General features: G+C 40.5%; 1 protein-coding gene and 1 long non-coding RNA gene across 2 annotated transcripts; both read left to right on the forward strand.

Annotated features, from left to right (window-relative positions):
- The first annotated feature begins 2,704 nt into the window (after positions 1–2,704).
- LOC307047564 lies at positions 2,705–4,664 on the forward strand. Its single transcript, XR_013810492.1, has 2 exons — positions 2,705–3,980; positions 4,382–4,664. It is a non-coding gene; the product is annotated as an uncharacterized lncRNA (long non-coding RNA).
- A 3,873-nt stretch (positions 4,665–8,537) lies between these two features.
- LOC307045624 (potassium channel subfamily K member 5-like) lies at positions 8,538–21,072 on the forward strand. The gene is made up of 5 exons (XM_079691400.1): positions 8,538–9,060; positions 17,299–17,410; positions 17,602–17,768; positions 17,878–18,046; positions 18,136–21,072. Exons 1-5 carry the CDS (start codon positions 8,875–8,877, stop codon positions 19,077–19,079), a joined length of 1,578 nt encoding a protein of 525 aa, XP_079547526.1. The 5' UTR covers positions 8,538–8,874; the 3' UTR covers positions 19,080–21,072.
- Positions 21,073–23,464: the final 2,392 nt, after the last annotated feature.

Consider the following 23,464-nt stretch of genomic DNA (forward strand, 5'->3'; position numbering starts at 1 on the left):
TTAGTGCTCCACATGCCGAGTGATCCTTTAAGATCTGCTGAACAGCTTTTATCTATGGTAGACTTGCATCATGAATATCTTTCATGCTGGTTATGCTGATGTTTTTAGTGTGATACCAGAAAACAAAGCCCAATGTTAAACTCTGAGAGTAGCCACTGCACCACTGCATTACAGTTGTTGGCAGTAGCCTATATTGGTAACTTCCGCCCGAAAAAAAGATGTGGGACCTTCCAGTTGGTATTTGTTTGAAATTGAACCTGATTTGTTCTCATTGTCACTTTTAAAACCCAACGGTAGTTGCAGAGGGATTATGTTACACAAAAGCCAGGAGCAACGATAACAAGTACTCCAATGGTTTCACTGTTCCTGCAGCATAAAACGACTCATTGAACAAAATGTCATTTAGTCTGTGAAAGTTTACTAGCAAATACACACTTGTAGCACTGATATTGAGGTCTGGCAGTCAGAGTAAGAACTTATACAGGATTCAGAATTTGCATGTTGCAAAAAGAAGAGGTTTTGTGGACTATGCCTCCACAGTGCATTAACTCAGAATCCTCAGCAGTAAAATGATTGCAGCACATTGCCTTGAGGGTATCTGTTATTAAAATTTCAGTCAAAGTGCTTGCTGTATGGCAACCTGCGTCACATTGTTTTAATATGCCTGTTTAAATGGTGACACAGACTTTATACAGTTGTATTGTTTTGAGCCTGAATATAGAAGCTTTAAATGATTGCTATGTACACTACGGCATTTCATATTATGATTCAAATATTGAATATCTGTTTAACCATACAAGTTCCATTACCGCATGTGCCCACATATGAAGCTCAGCGCAAGTTCAGGCAGGAAGACCTATCACTTCGTATTGCACGTCTTGGCAATACTCGCTCCCTTCACTAAATGAGAGGGAGCGCCACTTCTCAGCTAACCTATCACTTCCCTCCATTCACAAGCCTAATTATCGCACCTGTTAATCCCTCTATATATGCTCTCCCCTTTTCCATCAGGTGTCAACGCGCAAGCAGCAGCAGGGCTTCGTCCCAGCTCCAAGTATATATTCATCAGCTCCGCAGTCTTGCGGATTAAGCTACAGGCGGCGTTCCCCAGTTGGCTAGCGGTTCTAGCCGTCCATCCCGCAAACCCGGACGCGGGAGGAAAAGACAAGGACATCGGGCTCCACGGAAGTTCCTCCGGCTTAATGGAAATGGGCTACTTCAGGCAAACAATTGACGCACGCCTTCAGTCTCTCGAGAGGGCATCACTGGCATCAGGGCCACTCAAATGCGGCGCTTCCGGCCTTCACGCGGAACGGGCCCTCATCGCTTGCGAAGCTTCACCCACTTCCGGCTTTAACCACAACCCCTCTTGCAGGCAGTCAGGGCTCAAGCTACATCTCATCGAAGCTACTTCTCCTCCCGGCTCAGTAGCAGTACTGGTCACTAAGTGCGTCTTAGGTGGCAAGCAGGTAGTGATGGCGAGATGAAGCCTTATGAAGCTTTGAAGCTTTCCAGCCAATTGGTTTGCAAAGGGTTCATCTCATGAGGCTTCATCATGGGCTTCATTTGAACACAAACCCCCTGTTGGTCAAAGTGCGTGAAACAGGCAGATTGGAAATCTCAACAGTGTGCTCTCTCATACCGAGTTCCCAATGAGTAAAGCCTTAGAATAACTCTAAACAACGAACATAAAATCCTATTTTCATGTTAACAATATTGTTTTCATTCCAGTTGAACGATTGTGATTGAAAAGCCTATAGGAGGCTGGTAAACATTGCAAAGAGGGATTCGTATTCCTTAATATTATTCATAAACTTAACCATGTTGTAGCCTGAGAAGGCTAAACAATATCAGGAATACATTTATTAACTGCATTATCTGATTTAGCTGTAGCTTCTATAAGCAAACAAGGTGCGTTGACCGGTCATTGAGCCGGGGACCCTGTGATCGTGGGTCGGCTGCTTTCCAGCTGAGCCACAGCCCACACGCTGAATCTACCCGAAAACACTGGACTATATCTAATCTGCATTTATTCATTTATTTATTCATGTTTTATTCCTAAATTTATTTATGCTTGTATCTATTTATACTTATGACATGTTCCGACCTCTATATAAGTGAGGGTCTGAGCTCTTTTAATTCCATCGTGTCACCAGTGGACCCGGGTACAGGAGGGGTAATATGGTTCTTGTTACACATCCATGGGTATTATGAGCGTTGTGGTTCAACGGTTCAACCGATCCGAATCGCTTCCCGAAGCAGTCACGTGGTATCGACAGGCAGCGAGGTTCGTTTGTCATCGATGACGTCACTGGCCTAAAACGATACAAGCCTCGATACATGCTTCACAAAAAGCTTTGGGGATTACTCGACACAGGCTCCGAAGCCTCGGCGCAATACGTAACATCACTACTAGCAGGTTCAATGCGCAGCAGGCTCGCCTCCTTTCCCTGCGCCTCACCGCTAAAACAGGTAAGAAAAGAGAAGAAAAAAGAGAGAAAGAGAAGAAGAAGAGCAGAAGGAAAAAGAGGAAGAGAGAGAACGGAGAAGAAGAGAGAGAAGTGAGGAAGAGAGAAAAGAGAAAGCAAGAGAAGAACGAAGAAGAGAGAAAGAAAAGAAGGAAGAATGGAAAAGAAAGGAGAAGGAAGAGGGAAGAGAAAAAGAAGAAAAAGGAGAGCGGAAGAGAAGAAAAGAAAGAAGAAGAAGAAAGAGAAACGCAAGAGAAGAACGAAGAAGAAGAGAGAAAGAGAAGAAGAAAAAGGAGAGAGAAAAAAGAGAGAACATCGCTGCCTTTAGTCTAGGGTTAAGGTGAGTTCCAGGCAGTGTCGGGTGTAACGCGTTACAGCATGGAGTTATGCAGTTTGGGTAACTACTACCCGTCACAATGCTCAGTAAGTACCGCAGTTTCAAGCTTCAACACAGCCACGGATGCTGCCCATCCGTGGTTTTGGGGGGTTTCTTTCAGGGAGAAAGAGAAGCTCATGTAAGATGATAGAAGACAGTCTAATCACCCAACCAGCACATCAGCATCTACGTCTTGCCGTGGCGTAATCACACTGCTAATTAAGCTAGTCCTATATCATGGGTCATGTCTCAGCATTTACCGAAGCAAACATTATTTCATGCTGCTCATATTGCACTCATATATTTGGTTTCATGCTCACCGGCTTATGTTAAGCAGGGTATGATATTCATGCATCATTGTACTCAAGCTAACAGCTGCATTACATTGTCTACATCTCCCTCTTCGCCGGGCATCGGCTCGTGCTGGCTATCCAAGATCTCTCCAGATTACCTATGGTAAACATGCATATAACTGGTGGTGGTGTCTTAAGAGCATTTCAGGGCTCGTTCAGGACAGGTGCAGCAAACCTGCCGCAATCAAGGTACCGGTAATCATTCCTCTTCCCTACAACAACCGCTTCCTCATCCTACATTCGTCCGGACCTCAGTGCCGTGCTGGCTATCCAAAGGTCTCTCCAACCTTCAAATTGGTACGTATCCATATAACTGGTGGTGGTTCTTAGCACGTCAGCACGTATATTCGCCCCGCGGCTCATGTTTATCCTTGCATGTCTAGCCCTGTACGTCCAGGTTGTAACCTTCGGGTCTGTATAAAATGTGTCCCTGCGAAGTCAGGTTGCCCCGTACGTCCGGGATGCCCTGTACGTCTGGGATGCCCCGTACGTCCGGGATGCCCCGTTCGTCCGGGATGCCCTGTATGTCCGGGACGCCCCGTACGTCCGGGACGCCCCGTACGTCCGGGGTGCCCCGTACGTCCGGGGTGCCCCGTACGTCCGGGGTGCCCCGTACGTCCAGGACGCCCCGTACGTCCAGGACGCCCCGTACGTCCGGGATGCCCTGTATGCCCAGGATGCCCTGTACGTCCAGGGAGGATGCCTAGGAGGCATCAGTATGTCTAAATCCCCACATGTATTAACCTCTCATTTCATCCACACATTTCCACTGCATTCCACAAGGTAAGATTTCATCACGTTCAGTACTCCATACTTTCACTCCTTTTGGGGGTTCATCGGAAACGGTTCTTCCCTTCCCGAATGACATCCTACAAAACCTGGGCCTAATTGCCAAACACCATTTCATTCACTTGTTATAACTGTCATTATGTTTCATTTATACAATGTGACCCGATAATAAACATGTATTTCATACATCACGTCTCTCCTGATTGAAATGAAGCTCAGCGCAAGTTCAGGCAGGAAGACCGATCACTTCATATTGCATGTCATGGCAATACTCGCTCCCTTCACTAAATGAGAGGGAGCGCCACTTCTCAGCTAACCTATCACTTCCCTCCATTCACAAGCCTAATTATCGCACCTGTTAATCCCTCTATATATGCTCTCCCCTTTTCCATCAGCTGTCTTCCAGGTGTCAACGCGCAACCCTCCTCCACCCCTTCGCCTCCTGCTTTCCACTCAGGGCCAAGCTTACCCTTGTCCCTTCCAACCGGACCTAACCACTCATCACCACCACCAGTGTCTAGACCCGGGGGGGTTCATCGGCAACGGTTCTTCCATTCCCGAATGACATCCTACAAAACCTGAGCCTAATCGCCAAACACCATTTCATTCACTTGTTATAACTGTCATCATTATGTTTCATTTATATAATGTGACCCGATAATAAACATGTATTCCATACATCACGTCTCTCCTGATTGAAATACTAATCTATACGTATTTTTGAAAATTAATTTTTCTACATGAAGCATGGACAGTATGATTCTGCCTGTCGGTCCATGATTTTCAGTTTTGGAACACACACTGTAAAGATGCTTGCTCAAAGAAATACATACCGACAAGAAGCAAATTAGCTGCCTGATTGTGCGGGTTTCCTTCCCACAAGACTCTCGGGGAAAAAAAACCAAAACATAAACATAAAACAATGGGACTAGGAAGCAGTTCTTCAGTCATTCCACATGGTCAAATCACCGAACGCACCTACACAATCTAAAAATAACCCCTTACAAAGGGATGGCATACAATATTACTTAGCAAACAGGAATCACATACTATAAACTCTTTTGACAGGTTGAGTGAAAACTAAATAACTTTTTAAATACTGACCGGTCATTAGCACAGCCGCTATGCTCTGCTGTAAAACCTCAGATTTCTTTGAACAGAATTTTAACCAGGATAAGCTGACTGCTTTGATGGGAATAGTTTAGAAGACTTTCACTCCAATTTTCCCACACTACTTGAAAATGGGAACAAACCTTTTGATTGTTGTTTTGACTAAGAGACTCCTAGTGACAGAAAAGTACATATTGTGTATTATCGTCAATGCAAAGCTTTTTTTTCGTGGGGATACCATTTTGTTTAAGGTCATTCATTAAAAATGGGTCTTAACATGTTCTCCTACTTTGCTTTCACAAGGTGACTTGCATGGTTTGCTGCAAGTGAACCGTATATATAAAGGCAATAATCTTGTCTACCCTGGCAGTTTGTGTGTATGCTACCTGGTAGAAACTGAAATTAGCAGATCACAAGATAAAAAATCTGAGGCAGAGGTGATGATGACCATGAAAGACACAGAAATGACTTTGGTTTCAATATGAAGCACGCAAGTATCGTAACAATGTATGATCCTTATTTTCTGTTGATGCCGGTCGCAGTATTTTAAAGCTAAAGTCTGAGTATGCCTCGGAAGCTGTGGGAATTCAAAGATCCCTAAAAAGATTATGTCCTCTTGAGACTTCTGGTTATGAAACTTGTTTTAATGCGTCCACAGTGGATACTTTGTTATCTGATGAGGCTCTTCCGGTTGTTTTATCTTGGGTGCCTTGACCTCCGGAAGTCCCCTTGAATCCCAAAGGGCTTTCCACAAGACCCCCATCGCCTTCAGCAGCTCTAAAGCAATGTTTGTGGTACCATCTAAACATCTGTGAGTGCTTGGCCTAAGACTGCTATTGACAGGCCTCAAAAAGAGATTTAGAAAAGAAACATGTCTATGAATTATCAGAAAACAGTCTTGATGTCAAAATCAGGGGGCTACATTCTTCCTCTTCACTTTTTAGTAACATGTAGAAACACAAAACTCATCAAGAGGATTGCTTAAACCATGTTGAATGATTGAAAAGCAGAATACAATTAATTATTTGATTATTTTAATCTCTATGTACAGTAAGTCAAGTGCTCCAATGGTTGATACTACAAATTGAGGAATGAGTGTTATGTAAGAATTTGGTTATGTCATGACCTTGATTAACATGCTGAGCTGGCTTACAGTTCAAGTCAGTCTAACCACAAGCTTAGTCAGCTGATTTAGAAATGCATGCTTTTCCAAAACTCTATAAGGGCATTTTATCTGTTTATGGTTCACTGAATAATGGTGTTAAAAAAAGGCATCTGTAAAATATTCAAAGCCAATTTTCTTTTTTTGAGAAAAAAACACCTATGTCCTACCCGTCCTAGATTTTTATTGCTGACATTCAAAATGTGTGATTTTAGTCTAATCTAAATATTGGAATGAGGAAAAACCTTAATTGTAAGCATGTTAATGTATGCTCTGACTTATAACAAATTAAATGTCCTGGTTTTCTTTGACATGATGAATGTGTTTATTTGTTATCCAACATGGTCTGCACTACTCTTCCAAATGTTTTAACACCTTTCATTCCATTGATTTGTTAAACTTGCACTATCTGCACAGATCTGTACATTCAGTTTAGTATCACTCACACAGCTGTAACATAGCTTGTATACAGTTCCAGATGCATTTTGAACATACGCAATGAACAGATTTGCCTTTAATTATGAGCTCTGTAAGTTTTTAGTTAACGTATACTTTCTGAACATAAAATTAAATTACCCACATTGTAAAAGGAAGGCCTTGGGCAGGAAGTACACCAGTGATCATGATGCAATGTTTTGCTGTCTTGCATGCCATAGAATCCCACACAACCACCAATTTTCAATTTTATACCACAAGTGCATTGAGGTCTTGTGGCAACAACCATTTTGATGGTATAAATCAAAAATGATTTTTGCTTTTTCTGCAAATAAAGTCCCTTTATTGACAGAAAGTATAATTAACAATAATCTCTGTCTGAGGATCTGTGTCTCTACTTGGACACAAATCAATAACTGTGTTCCTTTTTGCCCGGCAGTGGCTCAGCCAGTAGGGGCTTGGACTGTGAGCCGTAGGGCCACCGGTTCAAGTCCCCGACCAGACCTAAATATGGAGTGTGGGCTGCTACTTGGAGAGGTACAAGTCCACCTCCTGCCCTTCCGTGGTGCCCTTGAGCAAGGCACTGTACAATAGCTGCCCACTGCTCCTAGTAGACCCCTGGTAATAGGATGGGTTAAATGCAGAAGCCAAATGTCACTGTGTGTGATGTGTGCTCTGCATGTGTGACCAGTAAAGAGGGTTTCATCCCTCCGATTGTCGATTCTCTTAGTTTGACCTTTGCACCTCAGGGCATCAACAGAGAAAACAGAACCCATCACTAGGGCAAACAATTGAGCAGTTCAATTCTGGACATTGACAAGGTTTACCTTTTGGTTCTCGTCCTTTTACAACCAACCACAATATTTGAACGCCGCCTCTTTATTTGTATCTTTGGTGTATACTGATGAACATTATCTAACCAAACAACCCTCAAGAGATGTTGAGGCTACACCTGCTTCTTAAAATATCCAAATAGTTCCAATATGTGTGGAAAAGAGACCACAGTGATATTTACATAACTGTCTTTTACTGTCTGTGATGGCACTCTCTGATATCATGTGATTAATGTGCAACCCTAAGCAGATAAGGACTCTCAATGACTCACCATGGCTGGAGTTAATATGAAATGTAATGTTTTGCAGGGGGAGCAAATCCAGTGGCAATGATTAAGTAAATGTTTGCCCATTTTCTTTCCAGTTGGTAACATAAAAGTCAAGTTTTAGGCTGAAAGAAAACAATCATCTGCAGTTTGTGCCACAAAATCCTGTTATCTGCACTCTAAATTGAAAATTGAAAGTGTTCATTCTGCTTACAAAATAGATTGTAAAGATTAATCAAGGATAGCTTGTTGTTTTAGTAGTGCAAGTTTTAAAACTGCACAATATATATCAAGACAAATACAATATAAAAAGAGATACAAACTGTATGCAGAGGCAGTTTCCAATAAGAGTGTCTTATGACTACATTTCTGGAAAATCTTTATTAAAGTGGAAAATAAAATGTGTTGTACACTTCAGAAACTTAAAACATGTCAACTTTTATTTCGAAACATATCAACTTTTCGAATAATCTTATATAACTTGAGTTGAGTAGTATATTATTAAAAAGACTAAAAATACAATTAAAACTCAACTGTCTTATATTTGATGTGCATTTCTAAAAAATACATTTGCAAAAAAATAATTTTGTAGAATATATTCAACTTGTTTTTAAACGTTTTTTTTTAGATACTTTCCGAAGTTTCGCGCTACTTTCAACCTCATAATAACTGCGGCTTTACACCTGCAACCACAAGTAAACGAAACAAACTGCAGAGCAGCTGCCCCCCCTACTTACTGGTTTTCTGGGCGGATCTTCGCTGCTCCTCTCCACAACTCCCAGTTAACTTCTTCAGAGGCACTACTTCTCCGGCTGCGCACGTGGAGACAATATAGCTGCAGCTGCGGTTCCATAGCACGCGCTTTATGAACACTTTCATCCTGTTATGTCTCGAGCCCAATGCTGTCAGGAGCGGCACCTCTCATGTTTCTTTCACAGCCCTCGCGCGGACGGAGAAACATTTTGTGAAGCGAAAGACTTGCCAAGAATGAGTCCCGCATAACTCCGGGTATTGTTGTTATCTACCCCCTCCTTTCTCTTTATTTTCCCCCTGTCCCGCGTTCTCCAAGTTGAGTCATAAGTATGGTAGATAAAGGCCCCTTGTTGACTTCTGCCATTATTTTTTACCTGTCCATTGGGGCAGCAATTTTTCAAGTCTTGGAGGAGCCCAATTGGGTGCAAGCTGCAAAGGAGTATAGTAAGCAGAAGGACACACTACTTAAGAAGCATCCCTGTCTGACGCAAGATGATTTGGACCAGATATTAGAGGTATGGTCATCTTCTTTAACTGTTGTTTATTTGAATTGAATTTCTTTAACACCTCATGATGTGAACCACTTTCACTGCTACTGGCACTTCTAAGAAAATCACATAAATGATGTTAAATATGGTATTTCTGTTTTGTTGTCTTTGTAACACATGAGTGCTTAATGAGCCTCAGCTGCTCTGTAAACTTTCTCCAAGAACTAACAACATTTCTGAGGAATGAGAAGTTGTCAGTCCATGCTTCCTCTGTGAGTCAACACACCCCCAATGTGTTTACCAGCCTGAGAGCCTAACAGCAACAGGTCACATTGGCAATTAACATTAAAGTTCCCTAATAACCCCACATAAATGCTATCTTCTCGGGGACCGCCCTTATGTCCAAGTCTAAATATGATAATTATATTATATAGTAGGCCTATATCAGATTTGCAGTTGTAAACCTGATGCTGTGATTATGATGCCAATCTGTAACCTGCGCCCTAAAGCTACAGGACTTTGTGTTCCATTGCCAACGTCTTGTTATTATCGCAATTCTTTAACCAGCAGTAAAGATGGTGTCATTGACCTCTGTAGTTTTACTGTCAGCACTCAATGGACACAAATGATTAAACACACGTGCTTGCAGGTGTTTGCCCCATGACATCCAGGAAGTTATTTTGATATCTTTGATTTATGGAGGCTTTGTGACCTGTATTCTTTCTGTTTGACTGTGACAACATCTTAACGTGTCAGGGGAAATTCCTTCAGCATGGAAGAAGAGCGCACACAGATACTTTGCACTAGTGTAAACAGCAACGTATATGCAGCACGCCATATCAGGGGGATCCTTTTTCTGCACTAGCATCTCTGACAGTGGTTTATTTGAATGCTCTTTTTCCACTTGCAAGTATGACCAGGAACATGTCTCAACCTGTGCCCCTTGTTGGGCCCACATCAGTATTAGGGAGATTTATTATCCCACCATCCCCCCCTTCTGCTTCCTCCTGCTTCTCCTTTTTGTGTTTGGGGGGGACTGAAAGGGATATGCCCATAAGCCTCCCCCTCCTCCCCATTCGTGGCATCTCTCTAACAGCCAAATCCCCCCATCTGCTTCCTAATGTGGAATATTATGGTCGAGAGGTCTTTGACTTTTTGTCTTTGGAAGTTGTTCCTGTAAAGCAGCCGAAAGAGCTGTTATTTGGTTGAACTGTTAGCAGGCGCTCTACTGAAACCAGTAAAAGAGGAAGTACTCTGAATTTGAATTAGGTGCATGAAGTAATACCACAATGTTCAAATAGTATGTAACAAGTGTTAGCATCCACAAAAAACACGAAGACTAGAAGTACAACTACTCATCTCACACAATAGGCAATTCTAGATAAAGAATGGTGTGAAAAAATGATTGATGCTCTTTGGTATCCACATATTGTGTGTTGTTTTTTTAATTGAATTGATTTTCTCTCCCTCTCTCTCTATATACATTTATCCAAAATACGTTTAAAACATATCTGAATATATCTCCTTGCTTACAGTATTGCAACATATAATCACAATATATTAAACGCTGTATCTTGATTTCTATCAAATCCCAAATTCTTGCCAAAACATTGCCTATTATTAAATTATAATTATGAATGCATTATGGCTATTCATCGCTTTATTAGCGAAAGGTTTGGGAGGAGCTTTTTTGTAATACTATTTACTCATGATTAGCAAATTGGACCAAAGTATCAATGAAGTTTTATCTTCACCTATAATAAAACAAGATGATTTGCTAATTATATTTGGTATTATTTTTGCTGAAACTAAATGTTAAAAGTGACTTAATTTGTCAGATACTGGAGTAAAAAGTTGTGTCTCTTGAGATGTAGTGGTTTTAAAGTATAAAGTAGCATGGAATGGAAATACTCGGGTACAGTTACCTCAAATTGTACTTAAGTACTTGAGTAAATGTACTTCAAGGCACATTAAAAAGATAGTATCAAATCCTGTTTGACTTCTCCACTCTTAGCATAGTTAAACATTCTAATGATTCCCGAGGTGTAGTTTACCAGTACTTTTCCTTTAAAGGGTTAGCCAAGACACCTGCTGCAAAGGCTTTAGAACCCCCACATGAAAGCGTATACACAACCACTTTATCGCCCTTTAGCTGCCTTTATAAACTCCAGTTGTGTTAGCACCAGAGATTCTATAATGTTTCCATTGTGGAAACTTTGCGCCTCTTGTTAACAATTCAAATATAAAGCAGGCTTAACAAGAGAAGGCGACACTCTAGTAAAAGTTTGTCGTCTCTGTTTTATTAACAAGGAGTTTACTATTAACTATAGGACCCTTGAAGTGGTCACAGTTCACAGAATGGATTTTATGGTCCATCAATGTTGGCTCTCAAGAAGTGGTTATAAAAGTTCCGAAAGGGGGCGGGGGGGTGAGGGGGTTGCACATTATATCTACAGCAAATGAGGTTTAACAGAGTGTGCAGCTCGTAGCTAAAGTGTCTGTGTTTCAGTTTGCAGAAGCCCTGTAGGCAGAAGCAGAATGCATTATGAAGTCTAAACCAACACTTGAATGCATGTATGTACCGGTATATGTCATTCATCAAAGTGTTTCCCATAGCTTTTGATGTATGTTGAGCTATTGTGCTACTTTCCTCAGTTTTGGTGTTTAGTGTGAACAGCGCACATGCAAGTGTTGCAAATGAACACAAAAACATATAATGCGTCAACTTTTTTGCCAATTGATTCAAACTTTGCACAGTTCACATTTTCAATGAATAATGTCTGCTCCTATTGAGTGATGTGCAGGCTCTGCAAAATGCCCCAAACAATTAGCAACAATTCATGTATTATTATAGCGGCCAATTTTAAAAGTTGCGTGATCGTTTTTAAAGAAAAAGACAAGGAATTATAAATGTAGTATTGTAACCAATTACGAGTATGTGAATGCTAATGTAATGCTTAAAATGTTCTGACGTCAAGTTATAGATATGATTGTTCCATCTCTGAAATATTTAAGAAAACATGCCATTCAAAAACTATCAAAGCCGACAGTGATGCCCTCGGTCAGTTTCCCCATAAATAGATATTCAATTGACGTCTGTTGTGTGACTAAGACAACTAACACTCCTCACATTTGTCCGGCGGGGACCAGTGCATGTTTTGGACTGAAAAATGACTGAAAAACAATTAAAGGATTTATCAAATTAGTTTTCATATACATTTTCTCTGGATCGATTAACTAATTGTTGCACGATTAAACAAAAAGCAAACTTAATTTAAAAGGAAAAAAAAAGCAATGTGTCTAGATTCTTCTATGCTATACCATTTTGAAATCATACAGACCATTGGATATGTAAGACATTTCAATGTAGTCTTGAGAAGATTAGGGTCAATATTTAGCTGTAATGAGTCAAACATTTACAAATGTTCTCAGCGCAGCTTTGGTTTGCACTTGTTACCTGTTTAAATTATCCGAGGAGCATCCCTTTTATTTGATTTAACTTTTCGCGTGAGAGTCCCGTCACACATGACTTAAAGACCATGTGTGGCCAAATGAGAAGTGTGAAACCAGTGCTCTCCACACACTGCTGTCACATGCAAACATGGCCAGTCGTCAGAATGAAACAGCACAATGAAGTAGCGCTCTGTGTTCAGGGGTAGCTGACTCTGTCATGTGCCTAGGGGGCTGTCTAGAGGCTGCTGGCTGGAAATAGCCAAGTCTTTCCTCCCTTTTTTAAAAAGCATTGAACTGAAGTCATGGAAGGTGTCAATGTCTTCAAATGTAATACATTGACAAGAGAGGGGTGTCTTTATGGCCTTGAAGAAGGTCTGATTTGATTAACTCGACACCCAAAGGGCATATTAATTTCCTCTAGGCTGTTGCAGAGGTTTACAAAGATGCACAATAAACCAAATCAAAATGCCATCTGTTGTGTTAATGAACTAAGTTTAGTCACGCAGTATTAACAGCCCAGTGTAAAGCAGCCACTCACAAATAGGTTCATGGTGTGATATGCTCTGCTTGACAGATGTAAGAGTTCTTTCACTGTCTAGGAATTTAATAGCCTCTTCCCTTTTTTTGTGTCTACAAAATAATATAGCATCCCTTTCTCAACTTTTCCAAAGTAGTTTTGCCACACACTCCCGCTGTGGCCGATCTTTGGTTCACGCGGTGAAGTCTCAGCATTGTTTCTCGAACAACATTGTTTGCAACTCGTCTGTATCAGAAATCAATACACAGTGATATGCGGGAGCTTGAGTGACTTCATTGTTTGTCAGTCAGATCAATCCTCCTGACCACAGCAGCTGTTGCCGTCTTGTGCTCGCGTGCTGCTATAGTGGAAAAATACCTCCGAGCTGGAATGGTATGCTTGGACAACAGCTGTCTTGATAACAGTTGGAGTTCGTCAATGTGTTTTGTTTTTTTACTGTTTCTTTGCTTATCAGTGTGGCAGATGCCGGCAGTTTGGCAATATTTTCACATCCAGAAAAGTAAAGGAATCCTTTTAGAGGCTGTTTAATGGCACCACATTGTTTTGATCAATATTCATTTAAGAATAATGCATTTCATAACAAGCTTTTTTCACAACTTTATGAAATCCTTTAAATATGGATGTAAGGCTTAAAAAAAGTGGGGAAAAAAGGTCAGATCTTGCAGAAATGTAAAGGAAGGTTCCTGCTTCTTCACTGCACTCTATCGCTCTGCTGTTTACTGCCAATTGCAGCACATAAGCCAACAATTGTGTGTACTGGAAAGCACTGCTGAGAGAAGGTTTTCTGCATGAAAAAGGACTGAAACAATTCATCGATTAACCAAAAGTGTATTTTACTGTCAAACCCCTAATCGAGTCAGTTCCTATCATGTTGTAAAAGTGTAAAAAACCACTGTAACGTTAATCATTACTGCACCAGGGCAGTATTTTGTGCCTCTGATTTGAACATTTTAAGATATCTACCCTCCTGACTTCTTAGACTGTAATGGGGCGTGCCTCTTGGCCAAAAAAGTCCCATTGTTTGTTACCTAGCACTATCACATTTGCAGAAGACCCAGTTATTTTCTGATATCCAGTTTTATAGTGGGTAAGCTAGTAGAGAAGCCAGTTCAACCATCACCCTCTGAACTGCTTTTCTGACACAAAGTCTCTTTTATCTTTCTCCCCCCGCGCTTTCGCCTTTTTGACTTGTTCTCAGGGTTATTTGTGACCCGAGTCACCATACCACTAGCTGACCCTTTAACCTTTTACGGACCTTTTGCATCGCAAAGCCTGTTTAGTTAGCTTTGGGCATCTTTGTGCTTAACTACTCCTTCCTAGCCTTTGTGCTTCACATAGAAAAAACAAGGCAGCCAGACATGATGTTTAAAGATTTGTAATACAAGTTAACATTGTGATCCTTTAAAGTAGGCCTTTTAAAGGTTATGTTCCTTGTCCTCTATGTGAGTGACATTCATTGAGGGCACAATGCTTACTCCCGTGATTTATCCTGCACTCTGTCCTCGTTGTATTCATGTGATTCAGCATTTTGTACGTTTCAAACTTCAGCACTTTTTATCTGGCAGGCAGACTGTGAACATGTGCAAATCATCCTCATTGGGGTAGTATAAGGTGTAACACACACACACACACACACACACACACACACACACACACACACACACACACACACACACACACACACACACACACACACACACACACACACACACACAGAGAGACAGACCACAAACATAACATTTGTCACTCTTCTATGATTTGACGGAACAAACAAACAAACCTCAAACTGTTACAGAGTGGGGTTTTAGCATTTATATTTGCAGCAGAGGAATGTAGGAATGGTTATGTGGTCTGTCATTTGAATTTTGAATCTATTTTCATGTTATAATCATCACTTTCCATTGGTATAAGCCACAGTGCTGGAAGGTTACAGTCAGTACATCTGAAGCAATTTCTGTCTGTGGGCATATTGGAGAAGTCAACACGCATGTTTGTCAAGTTAACCTTCTTTTGGTTTGATACACTACTGTAGAGCTGCAAAGAATAATCTATTAGCTGTCAGCTATATCATTTATCGGCAGTCTTTTAAGTCTTTTTTAAACGTGAACATTTACTGGAGTTTGTGGACAAAAACAAGTCTTTCGAGAAGGTCATCTTGGTTTTTGGGAAACGGTGATTGACATTTCCCCCATAATTACATTTTATAAACCATTCAATCAAGAAGGAATTGCCCAATTAATAGACAGTAAAACATACTTTTCGTTGGCACCTCACACTGCTGTGAAGCCTCTTCATTGACTAATTGGGGGAAAAAAGTGTTTTATTTTTTTTTGGTTTTTTAATAAAATATCTTTCCTTTTTGTTTATTAGACATAGTGAATTCTAAATAGTTGGAGGTTATATACAAATAGAGCCCAATTTGTTTAGTTATTCTTTAACCCTCCTATTGTCTTCGTTCCCCCCTTACTTTGGTGTTCGTGGTCAAATTTGACCGGTCCTGCTTTTAACACCCTTTCAAACTGTAAATATTGTATCAGACTACTGGTATACATGAAAAACTGCTGTAAATATACAAAGAATAGACACTGAACATGTATTGTGTGATCCATGTGGGGGAATGGGCACATAAGTGCGGGGTGTGTGTGTGTGTGTGTGTGTGTGTGTGTGTGTGTGTGTGTGTGTGTGTGTGTGTGTGTGTGTGTGTGTGTGTGTGTGTGTGTGTGTGTGTGTGTGTGTGTGTGTGTGTGTGTGTGTGTGTGTGTGTGTGTGTGTGTGTGTGTGTGTGTGTGTGTGTGTGTGTGTGTGTGTGTGTGTGTGTGTGTGTGTGTGTGTGTGTGTGTGTGTGTGTGTGTGTGTGTGTGTGTGTGTGTGTGTGTGCGGATGGTTACTAATTCCTTTTCTTTATGGCAGTCATTTTTGACCGGGAACACCATGGGTGTTACAAAGTTGACTGAATCATCCAAAATGCAATGAAAGTGGTGGTCAGCAATGTTCAAATGTCTACTGTGAAGGATATCATAAAGCCTTAATGCAATCGAATGTAAAACAAAAAAGTTATGATTGGTGAAAGTAGTAAATCGGTCAGATTTGACCCGAAGACAACAGGAGGGTTAAACAGTTATCTCTAGCCATCTGTAGTGTTAACTGGTTCATAAGGGATGGGAAGTTGTTTAGAGCTTACATCAAATATGATTCTAGCCTGAACAGGGCTAATTACAAGGTTACCCATGCATATAAATGTAACCAGTCATTACACACTGTACTCAGAAGGACTGTTAAAGTGAAAGTGCGTAAGCAGGACCGTTGTCCACTCTTGTGAGGTTTTTCCTTTTTTAATTTCTAGTCATGGTTCGAACACAAACTTGGTCATCATTGCTGTCATGCTGAAGCCAAACGGAGGTACTGTGTTGTTTCAGCAGACAAAAGACTGGCCTCCCCTGGTGCTGGTAATTACAGAGCAGGACTGTCACAGACCTGTTATTATTAAAGAACCAACCATCTTCCAGTACTTAAAGGCTTATATGAATTTTGTCAACCCCTGCACATTTCCCCCCGTCAAGCACATTTGGAGAAAGAATAACTTTGGTGCGGGGGGCAAAGCATTGTCTCAACAAAGATGGCCAGGCGTTGCAAATACCCAACAAGGAATTCAGTTTCTGTTGTGGCTTTTCCATCACACATATGGTTGGACATGATTGATTACGCATTTTCATTCTCTTTTAAATGTCAACGCTGAACTTTCAAGAGGGATCTGATAGCCCATGCTCTAAATGGTTAGAAACAAATATTGCCTGTGGACAAGGCAGGCACAAATGATACCCTTTTCCTGAATAATTTCTATGATATATTCATTTTTACTTTGGATCTTGATACAGGAAAAACAAACATTAATGCAACCGCTGAAGAATCACCTAGTTAGCTTGTATCATGTATCATCATGGGATTATGAAATGGATGCTTATGCCTTCCTGTTTCTCTAACAATGTAAGCAGTGGTCGGAAATGTAGAACCCTCAAGGCAACGTTGGTTCTCCAGAGTGCATGAGCGTTGTTTCAGCTCATCAGTAACACTGGAGATACCATCATGATATCACAGGAAGGATGCTGTGGAAGAAATGGAGCTTACGCACAACAAACTTCCTGTTTTCCTCAATCTTATCCACATGTGCCCTTCAATAACTGCCAATTGATAGCATCCATTTGTTCAGCGTCAATGTATTTCTCTTAAAGTCGAATTCAAGCTAATAATCAGTTGTGTTTTTTCGTTATTCTCAGGCGGTCTCAGATGCTGCAGGCCAAGGGGTCACCATCACTGGCAGCAAAACGTTTAACAACTGGAACTGGCCCAATGCTGTCATCTTTGCTGCCACTGTTATCACCACTATCGGTACGTAGTTTCCAGTGACAGATCTAGGTTTGATGGGGGAGGAGAGAACCTTTTTGTTTTTGGTTGATAAAGACAACCCATTTTGGGGAAAAGGTTTTTCCTTCTCCTGTAAAGCCATACTAAAGAGATAGAAATAGCTGTACACTGTTGACACATCCTAACCAATTATGTTTCACTTTCAATGTTTTCAGGATATGGAAACATTGCTCCTAAAACGCCATCAGGCAGAGTGTTTTGCATCTTCTACGGGCTGTTTGGGGTGCCTTTATGTCTTACCTGGATAAGTGAGCTGGGAAAGTTCTTCGGTGGAAGAGCCAAGCACCTGGGCCAGTTTCTAACAAAGAAAGGGTTTTCACTGGTAAGTTCATATGAGCTTTTTGTCAACTTCATGGAAACCTAAATGAAGCTCTGTGCGGTATTTCACAAAACCTTCAACTTACCTGAAATATGTTACTTTTATTTTCCAGAGAAAGGCTCAATTTACCTGCACAGCTATATTTCTCCTCTGGGGGGTGCTGGTCCATTTGGTCCTTCCACCTTTTGTATTTATGTGGCAAGAAGGTTGGTCATACATTGAAGGCTTGTACTTCTCCTTCGTCACATTGACCACTATTGGTTTTGGGGACCTTGTAGCAGGTAAGATGGGAATTAAACGTATTAAACCAATCAAAGAAACCAGGCCAAAACATTGGATACAAATGACCTTTGACTATTTTTCCATGCAGGTGTGGATCCCAATAGGAACTATCCAACTCTGTACCGATACTTTGTGGAAGTCTGGATTTATCTGGGGTTGGCCTGGCTTTCTTTGTTCTTCAACTGGAAAGTACGGATGGTGATTGAGGCCCACAAGGCCCTGAAGAAACGCCGCAGGCTGCGCAAGCTATCTCTCGATGAGCTCCGGCACTACAAAGAGTCTCACAAGGCCTCCCTTCGATTACCTCCCTCTCCCAATGACGTCAACATCTTCAGCTTCCTGTCCAAGAAGCAGGAAGGCTACAATGACCTAATAAAACAGATTGGCACCAAAAAAGATGGCAAAAGCAACGGCAATAGTCCCAACGCGATCAATAAATCCAAAGATATTAATCGGTCCAAGAGTTGCAATGATGCCCCCATATTTAACGGTCACACCATCCTCAGTCTGGACCGTTCACCACGCCAAAAGAGACGATACAGTTTCAGTGACCGCGTCACTGTTGCCTTCTCAAAGTCCAAGAACTACCTCCTGGGCTCGGACAATGGTTTGCTGCTGACAGAGGACCAAGTAGAGGGAGACCTAGAACTCGACCAGTTCGAAATGTATGAGAACCAGCTTGACAAGGACGTGGAGTTGGAGAACAGAGGGGTGGGAGATTGTGGAGCGGGTGGGCGAAGGAATTGGGACTCTAAGGATTACCATCCGCTAACTTTCAAAAACGCAAACATTAGTTTTATAGATGAGGAGAACTTCCTCAGTAATAACTTGGAGGGAGACGACGACGATGATGATGATGATGATTCCAAAGCAAAACTATCCATTACTACATGTGATGAAAACATTGAAACGAACTCCAAGGAGGAGCCCACTTCTGAGTCTGAAGGGTCCGTGTTCACTAGTGACGGCTCGGAACAGTCCTATGAGAAACTCGTAGAGGAATATGCAAAGGAAGAAAATACAGAATCCTGAGACAGTCTTGAACTTTGTAAAGTCAACACATGTTCCTGGTCCTCTGTTGTTGACTCGGCAGCCATTGAAGTATATATATTCTAATGTGAATTGTTTAAATGAATGTCCCATTGCACCTTTGGGAGTCTGATAATGAAGGACTCCAAAGATAAGATCACATTTCAAAGGAATGTTCTAGATACAACAAAGAAATGAAAATCCAACATCTTGATGAATGAGAATTTAAAATCTACTCTATTTATTTCTTTGTATATGGTTTGATCAAATATATGCCACTCGTATTGTAATGTCCAAATCAATAACTATTTACCATGAATGCTCTATTTTCTACTCATAGGCTAATTAGAAATGATATGTGGAAACTTATTTAATTCCCCATAGTTTCTTCTATTCATAATCACCATATTGGTGTTTTTATAATATTTATTCAAATGAAGGACAGGGTAGCTTTTTATTTTCAATGGCTACGTGGGTTTATATTACTCCCATTGCACGATTCCATCACATGAGGACAGTTCAAAGTCTTTTACATTGCAGACTGTATTTTTGAAACCTGAGCCAAACATCAATCCTTAAAGAAAAAGGGCTTACGGGCCAACTGTCCTTTTTTCCATTGGTATATCACTTGTTTCTTCTGTGAAGTCCTTGATGAGTTGTTGTGTCTGACACTTCTGTTTTGACTGTAAGCAATAGAGTTGTGACTGCACTAGAGGTTGTCAGTGACACCTGGGCGTCTAGAAGCATCCAAGAGAAAAATTGGAAAGGAAAGAAAAAAGCCTCAACGGCAACAATTTGACACAAACTTATTTGACCGTGTGAAAAAAACCGACTTTGTAAATCATCCTCCCATTGTGACATATAGCTCAAAATTGGCTAATTAAACAGGTGTTATTGTTGTTTTGCTGCTGACTTTATTCTGGGCAATCTACCATAGCAGTGCAGTGAACTTAACTTTTACAGCTTCAATATTCTCCCTTTTGTTGCCTCTTTAGCACCCTTTCACTTCATTGTATTTGCCATGTAAATATTGTCTGAAAGGCCGTCACTAGCCACAGCTCTGCTCAGGACGTGGCCTCGCTGCTCATGTTTGCCTTTGGGGGCTTGCACTGGCATGAAAGACTGAAGTGCCGCTTAGCACAGCACCCAAGGTTAAATTATAACGGATCAATGCTCTGTTGACGTACGTTTCAGTCAGGAGACAGTCGGCAGTATTGGTGCGCTCTATAACTGTATATTATTTACCCCTTGACTCATGTGAACAAAAACCGTCACCTCAAGGGACCAATGTCCATTGCTTTTCACAGTCCTACTTTTAAAATGTCCCCCACTGCCTATTGCACACGTTAACTTGCACACAGAAACTTGAAACAGTGTTACAGTGAATGTTGGCAGTGTCAAACAGTGCTGCTTTGAATTTAAAACTCCTATTTCAAGCCAGTTGGATAATATACTGTAAATAAAGTCCAATATTTGTATTATTATTATTATTTTGTGAACCAGAACTCTCCATGTTAACTCCTATCTCTGCCTCACAGATGACTGCTATTAAGTTAAAATGCCTGCAAAGCAGAGGCTATAGAGTAAATCGGTTGAATGTACTCCTAATGACTCACTGAGAAGATGACTTACTTCACACTGGGTGTCCTTTCTTTCGTGACAGGGCCACCATTTTATCCATGTGAACTTTCCTTTTTCCCCTCCTTTTCCCTGGTTTTCCTGAATGTGTCTGTTCAGCATTGTTATACAGCCATGGTACTTCTCTGGACTGAAATTCAAGCTTGTCTCTAGATTATAATACGTACAGGTTAGGCTGGTTTCACCTAAGTCACAAGGCTTTCACTTAAAGAGGCTTCATTGTGTAAAACTCCAGTAGAGTTGTGTTTTTAGCTGTCTTTTTTTATGATTAAATTATTCATGTTTGTATAAGTGTGCATGTGAGTTCTGAACAAATGTGTACATTTTGTGTAAATAAACATTTAATAAAACTTGTGTTTTTGTTATTTTTGTAAAAAGCCACACTATTATAGGCTGGGTACTGTATTCTGCACGGATCATGAAAACAGGTATATAGTGCACAAATGTTCAGGTTTTTGTCTTCTTTATTTTAGTATTTATTTAGTATTTTAGAGTGCAGAGAGGGTCTTATACTCTGGAATTGTTGGATCAACTGTTTTCAGGGAAAAATCGTAAAGGATAAAATCTAAAAAAATTGGTTTTAATGCTTGAGTAGCCCTGATGAAGAGGGTTATTGTATTACTTGCAAGAAGCTGAAGAAACAAAAATAATTCTGAAACAAATGTAAAATAATTGTGTGTTATGGTTTTCTTATTTCAAGTTATGCATTAGCATATAGCTGGCATGAAATTCAAATGTCTAAATATATGTTAAACCCAGATTGGAATTGTGTTAGCAGTAGCTGTGACCGTCACACATGAAAGTCAATGTTTTCCTCTGCCATTAAAATATGTTTCCACAAGAAAATTGAATGCAACCATTCTACTCTATTTTGTAACACAGCACAAGATTAATTCAGGTTAGAAGTGAGCTGTGTGTAAAAGTGTTTCGCAAACATTTCTGCAACATAAACGAGTGAATTGTTTTGCTAGAGTTATCAGCATCAGCAGGTCTGCAGAGTGGTCCATGTCGTCATCCTGGGCTCGGAAGTCGTTTTATTAAGCTTTGTTCAAATATTGGGGGATGTGTATGTATCACTCCTCTCAGGTTTTCTGTTTCTGTATTGTTTTGTGTTGCACAGTCCAAACCATTTAAAATAATAACATAATAGCACATTCTAAAGGGCATTAAAAACTCAAGCTTTTCATAATAAAAATGTTTAATCTGCCTGTAGACACAACTATTTAGTCCTTATTCAGTTTGAAGATCTTGTGCAAAATGTGCATGTATTAACTCTTTTATCATGTTGACACTTGGCATGGCTTATTGTGCACACATACTTCAAGGTCATGATGTGACCAACACTGTGTGCACACATACTTCAAGGTCATGATGTGACCAACACTGTCAACCACACTTCAAATGGAGCAAAAGCTGATATGTAAACATAATACGCTCAAAGCCATATATTGAGTACTGCTCTACACCAACAGGGTGAGTTTCTGCACATTATCTGCTTGTTTATATAAAGTATCAGTTAATGGTTGGAATGTGGGTGAATTTGAATAGGCATGGGGCCATGGAGCCAGGCTGTTGACATATCTTGATCTGCCAATAAGACACAAGATTAGCATTTGCAGTCTGTTGTCATTGGCACAGACTAAAAAAACAAACAATGCCTGAACGATTTCAGCATAATAACCTACCTTTGGTCCATCCTGAGTGGCTGATCTACCTCTGGTTACATAATACATGCATTTAGAAAAATCACATTGATATTTCACAACTTTCCGAAATGACTGATTTACAGTTTAAAAATCTGCAATGGATACATGTGTTTTTGCGTTACCCACGTCAATGTTTCACTAGAATGGGTGTTGTAAAATAACTTTTGCCCTTAAAAATGCTAGCTTAACTGATGATGATTAGTGAACCAAACCAAAGACAGAGCTCACTGTGAAAATGTGCTGAGGCCGGTGGAAACCAGAATGTCTCCTGTTACTGTGGGATTCCAGGAACAACATTAATCAACCCTTTTTTGTGTCTTCAAGTTCTTCACTCAGAACCGTGATGCTGTATATGCACAAATAGTTGATGAATACCGAGCCCATTGTTGTTTAATTATTCCAAGGTTAATAAGTAAATGGAGAATTCTGGTACTTTTATTGCAGCAAATAGTAATAGGCCAGAAATGATTAAGACAGATGCAGCTAGACCCAGATATTTCGCCAAATAGCTGGTGGAGACCCAAAACCGAAAAGAGAGTGAAGGTAGGAATTACATTATGTGAGTGGACACATACGGTACATGACTCCAAACAAAGTCAATGCTGCATGTTGAAAAAATCGATGTTTGCTAACAACCTTGGCATACCAACTTGAGAAGTGATTATGTGTCAGTGTTGCGTTCACAACTTGTTTCTGCTCCCCCCAAGTGGAGAAAAGTACAACTGAATGCTGAACATGGTTACAATTTAGATTCAACTTTAATTTCCTTTTTTTTTTTATTATATATTTACATATCCAACATTCTCAGATGCCAGTGCATTGAGGTTATGAGAAAATTAAGATCCCGCAAAAACATCTTGCTAACTGCTAACTATGCTTGCTTTCGCTAACCATCACAAAAGGACCATCATTTCCTAAATGAAAATGAATCTGCTTTGAAAAACACGTGAAACTAGTGATCAAGGCCATAAAGTCATTAGGTAAATGATAAGGGATTAAATTATTTGAGAAGTCATTTTCTCTTAGACTTCTTTACAAACTGAC

This window comes from Notothenia rossii (assembly GCF_949606895.1).
Source record: "Notothenia rossii genome assembly, chromosome: 7".
NCBI lineage: Eukaryota > Metazoa > Chordata > Actinopteri > Perciformes > Nototheniidae > Notothenia > Notothenia rossii.

Bases quoted from the DNA above. Each gene is read 5' to 3' on its own strand.
- LOC307045624 (XM_079691400.1), top strand. From the start codon at position 8,875: ATGGTAGATAAAGGCCCCTTGTTGACTTCTGCCATTATTTTTTACCTG. The intron at 9,061-17,298 runs GTATGGTCATCT...CGTTATTCTCAG, and splicing joins ATTTGGACCAGATATTAGAG to GCGGTCTCAGATGCTGCAGG. The intron at 17,411-17,601 runs GTACGTAGTTTC...CAATGTTTTCAG, and splicing joins CACTGTTATCACCACTATCG to GATATGGAAACATTGCTCCT.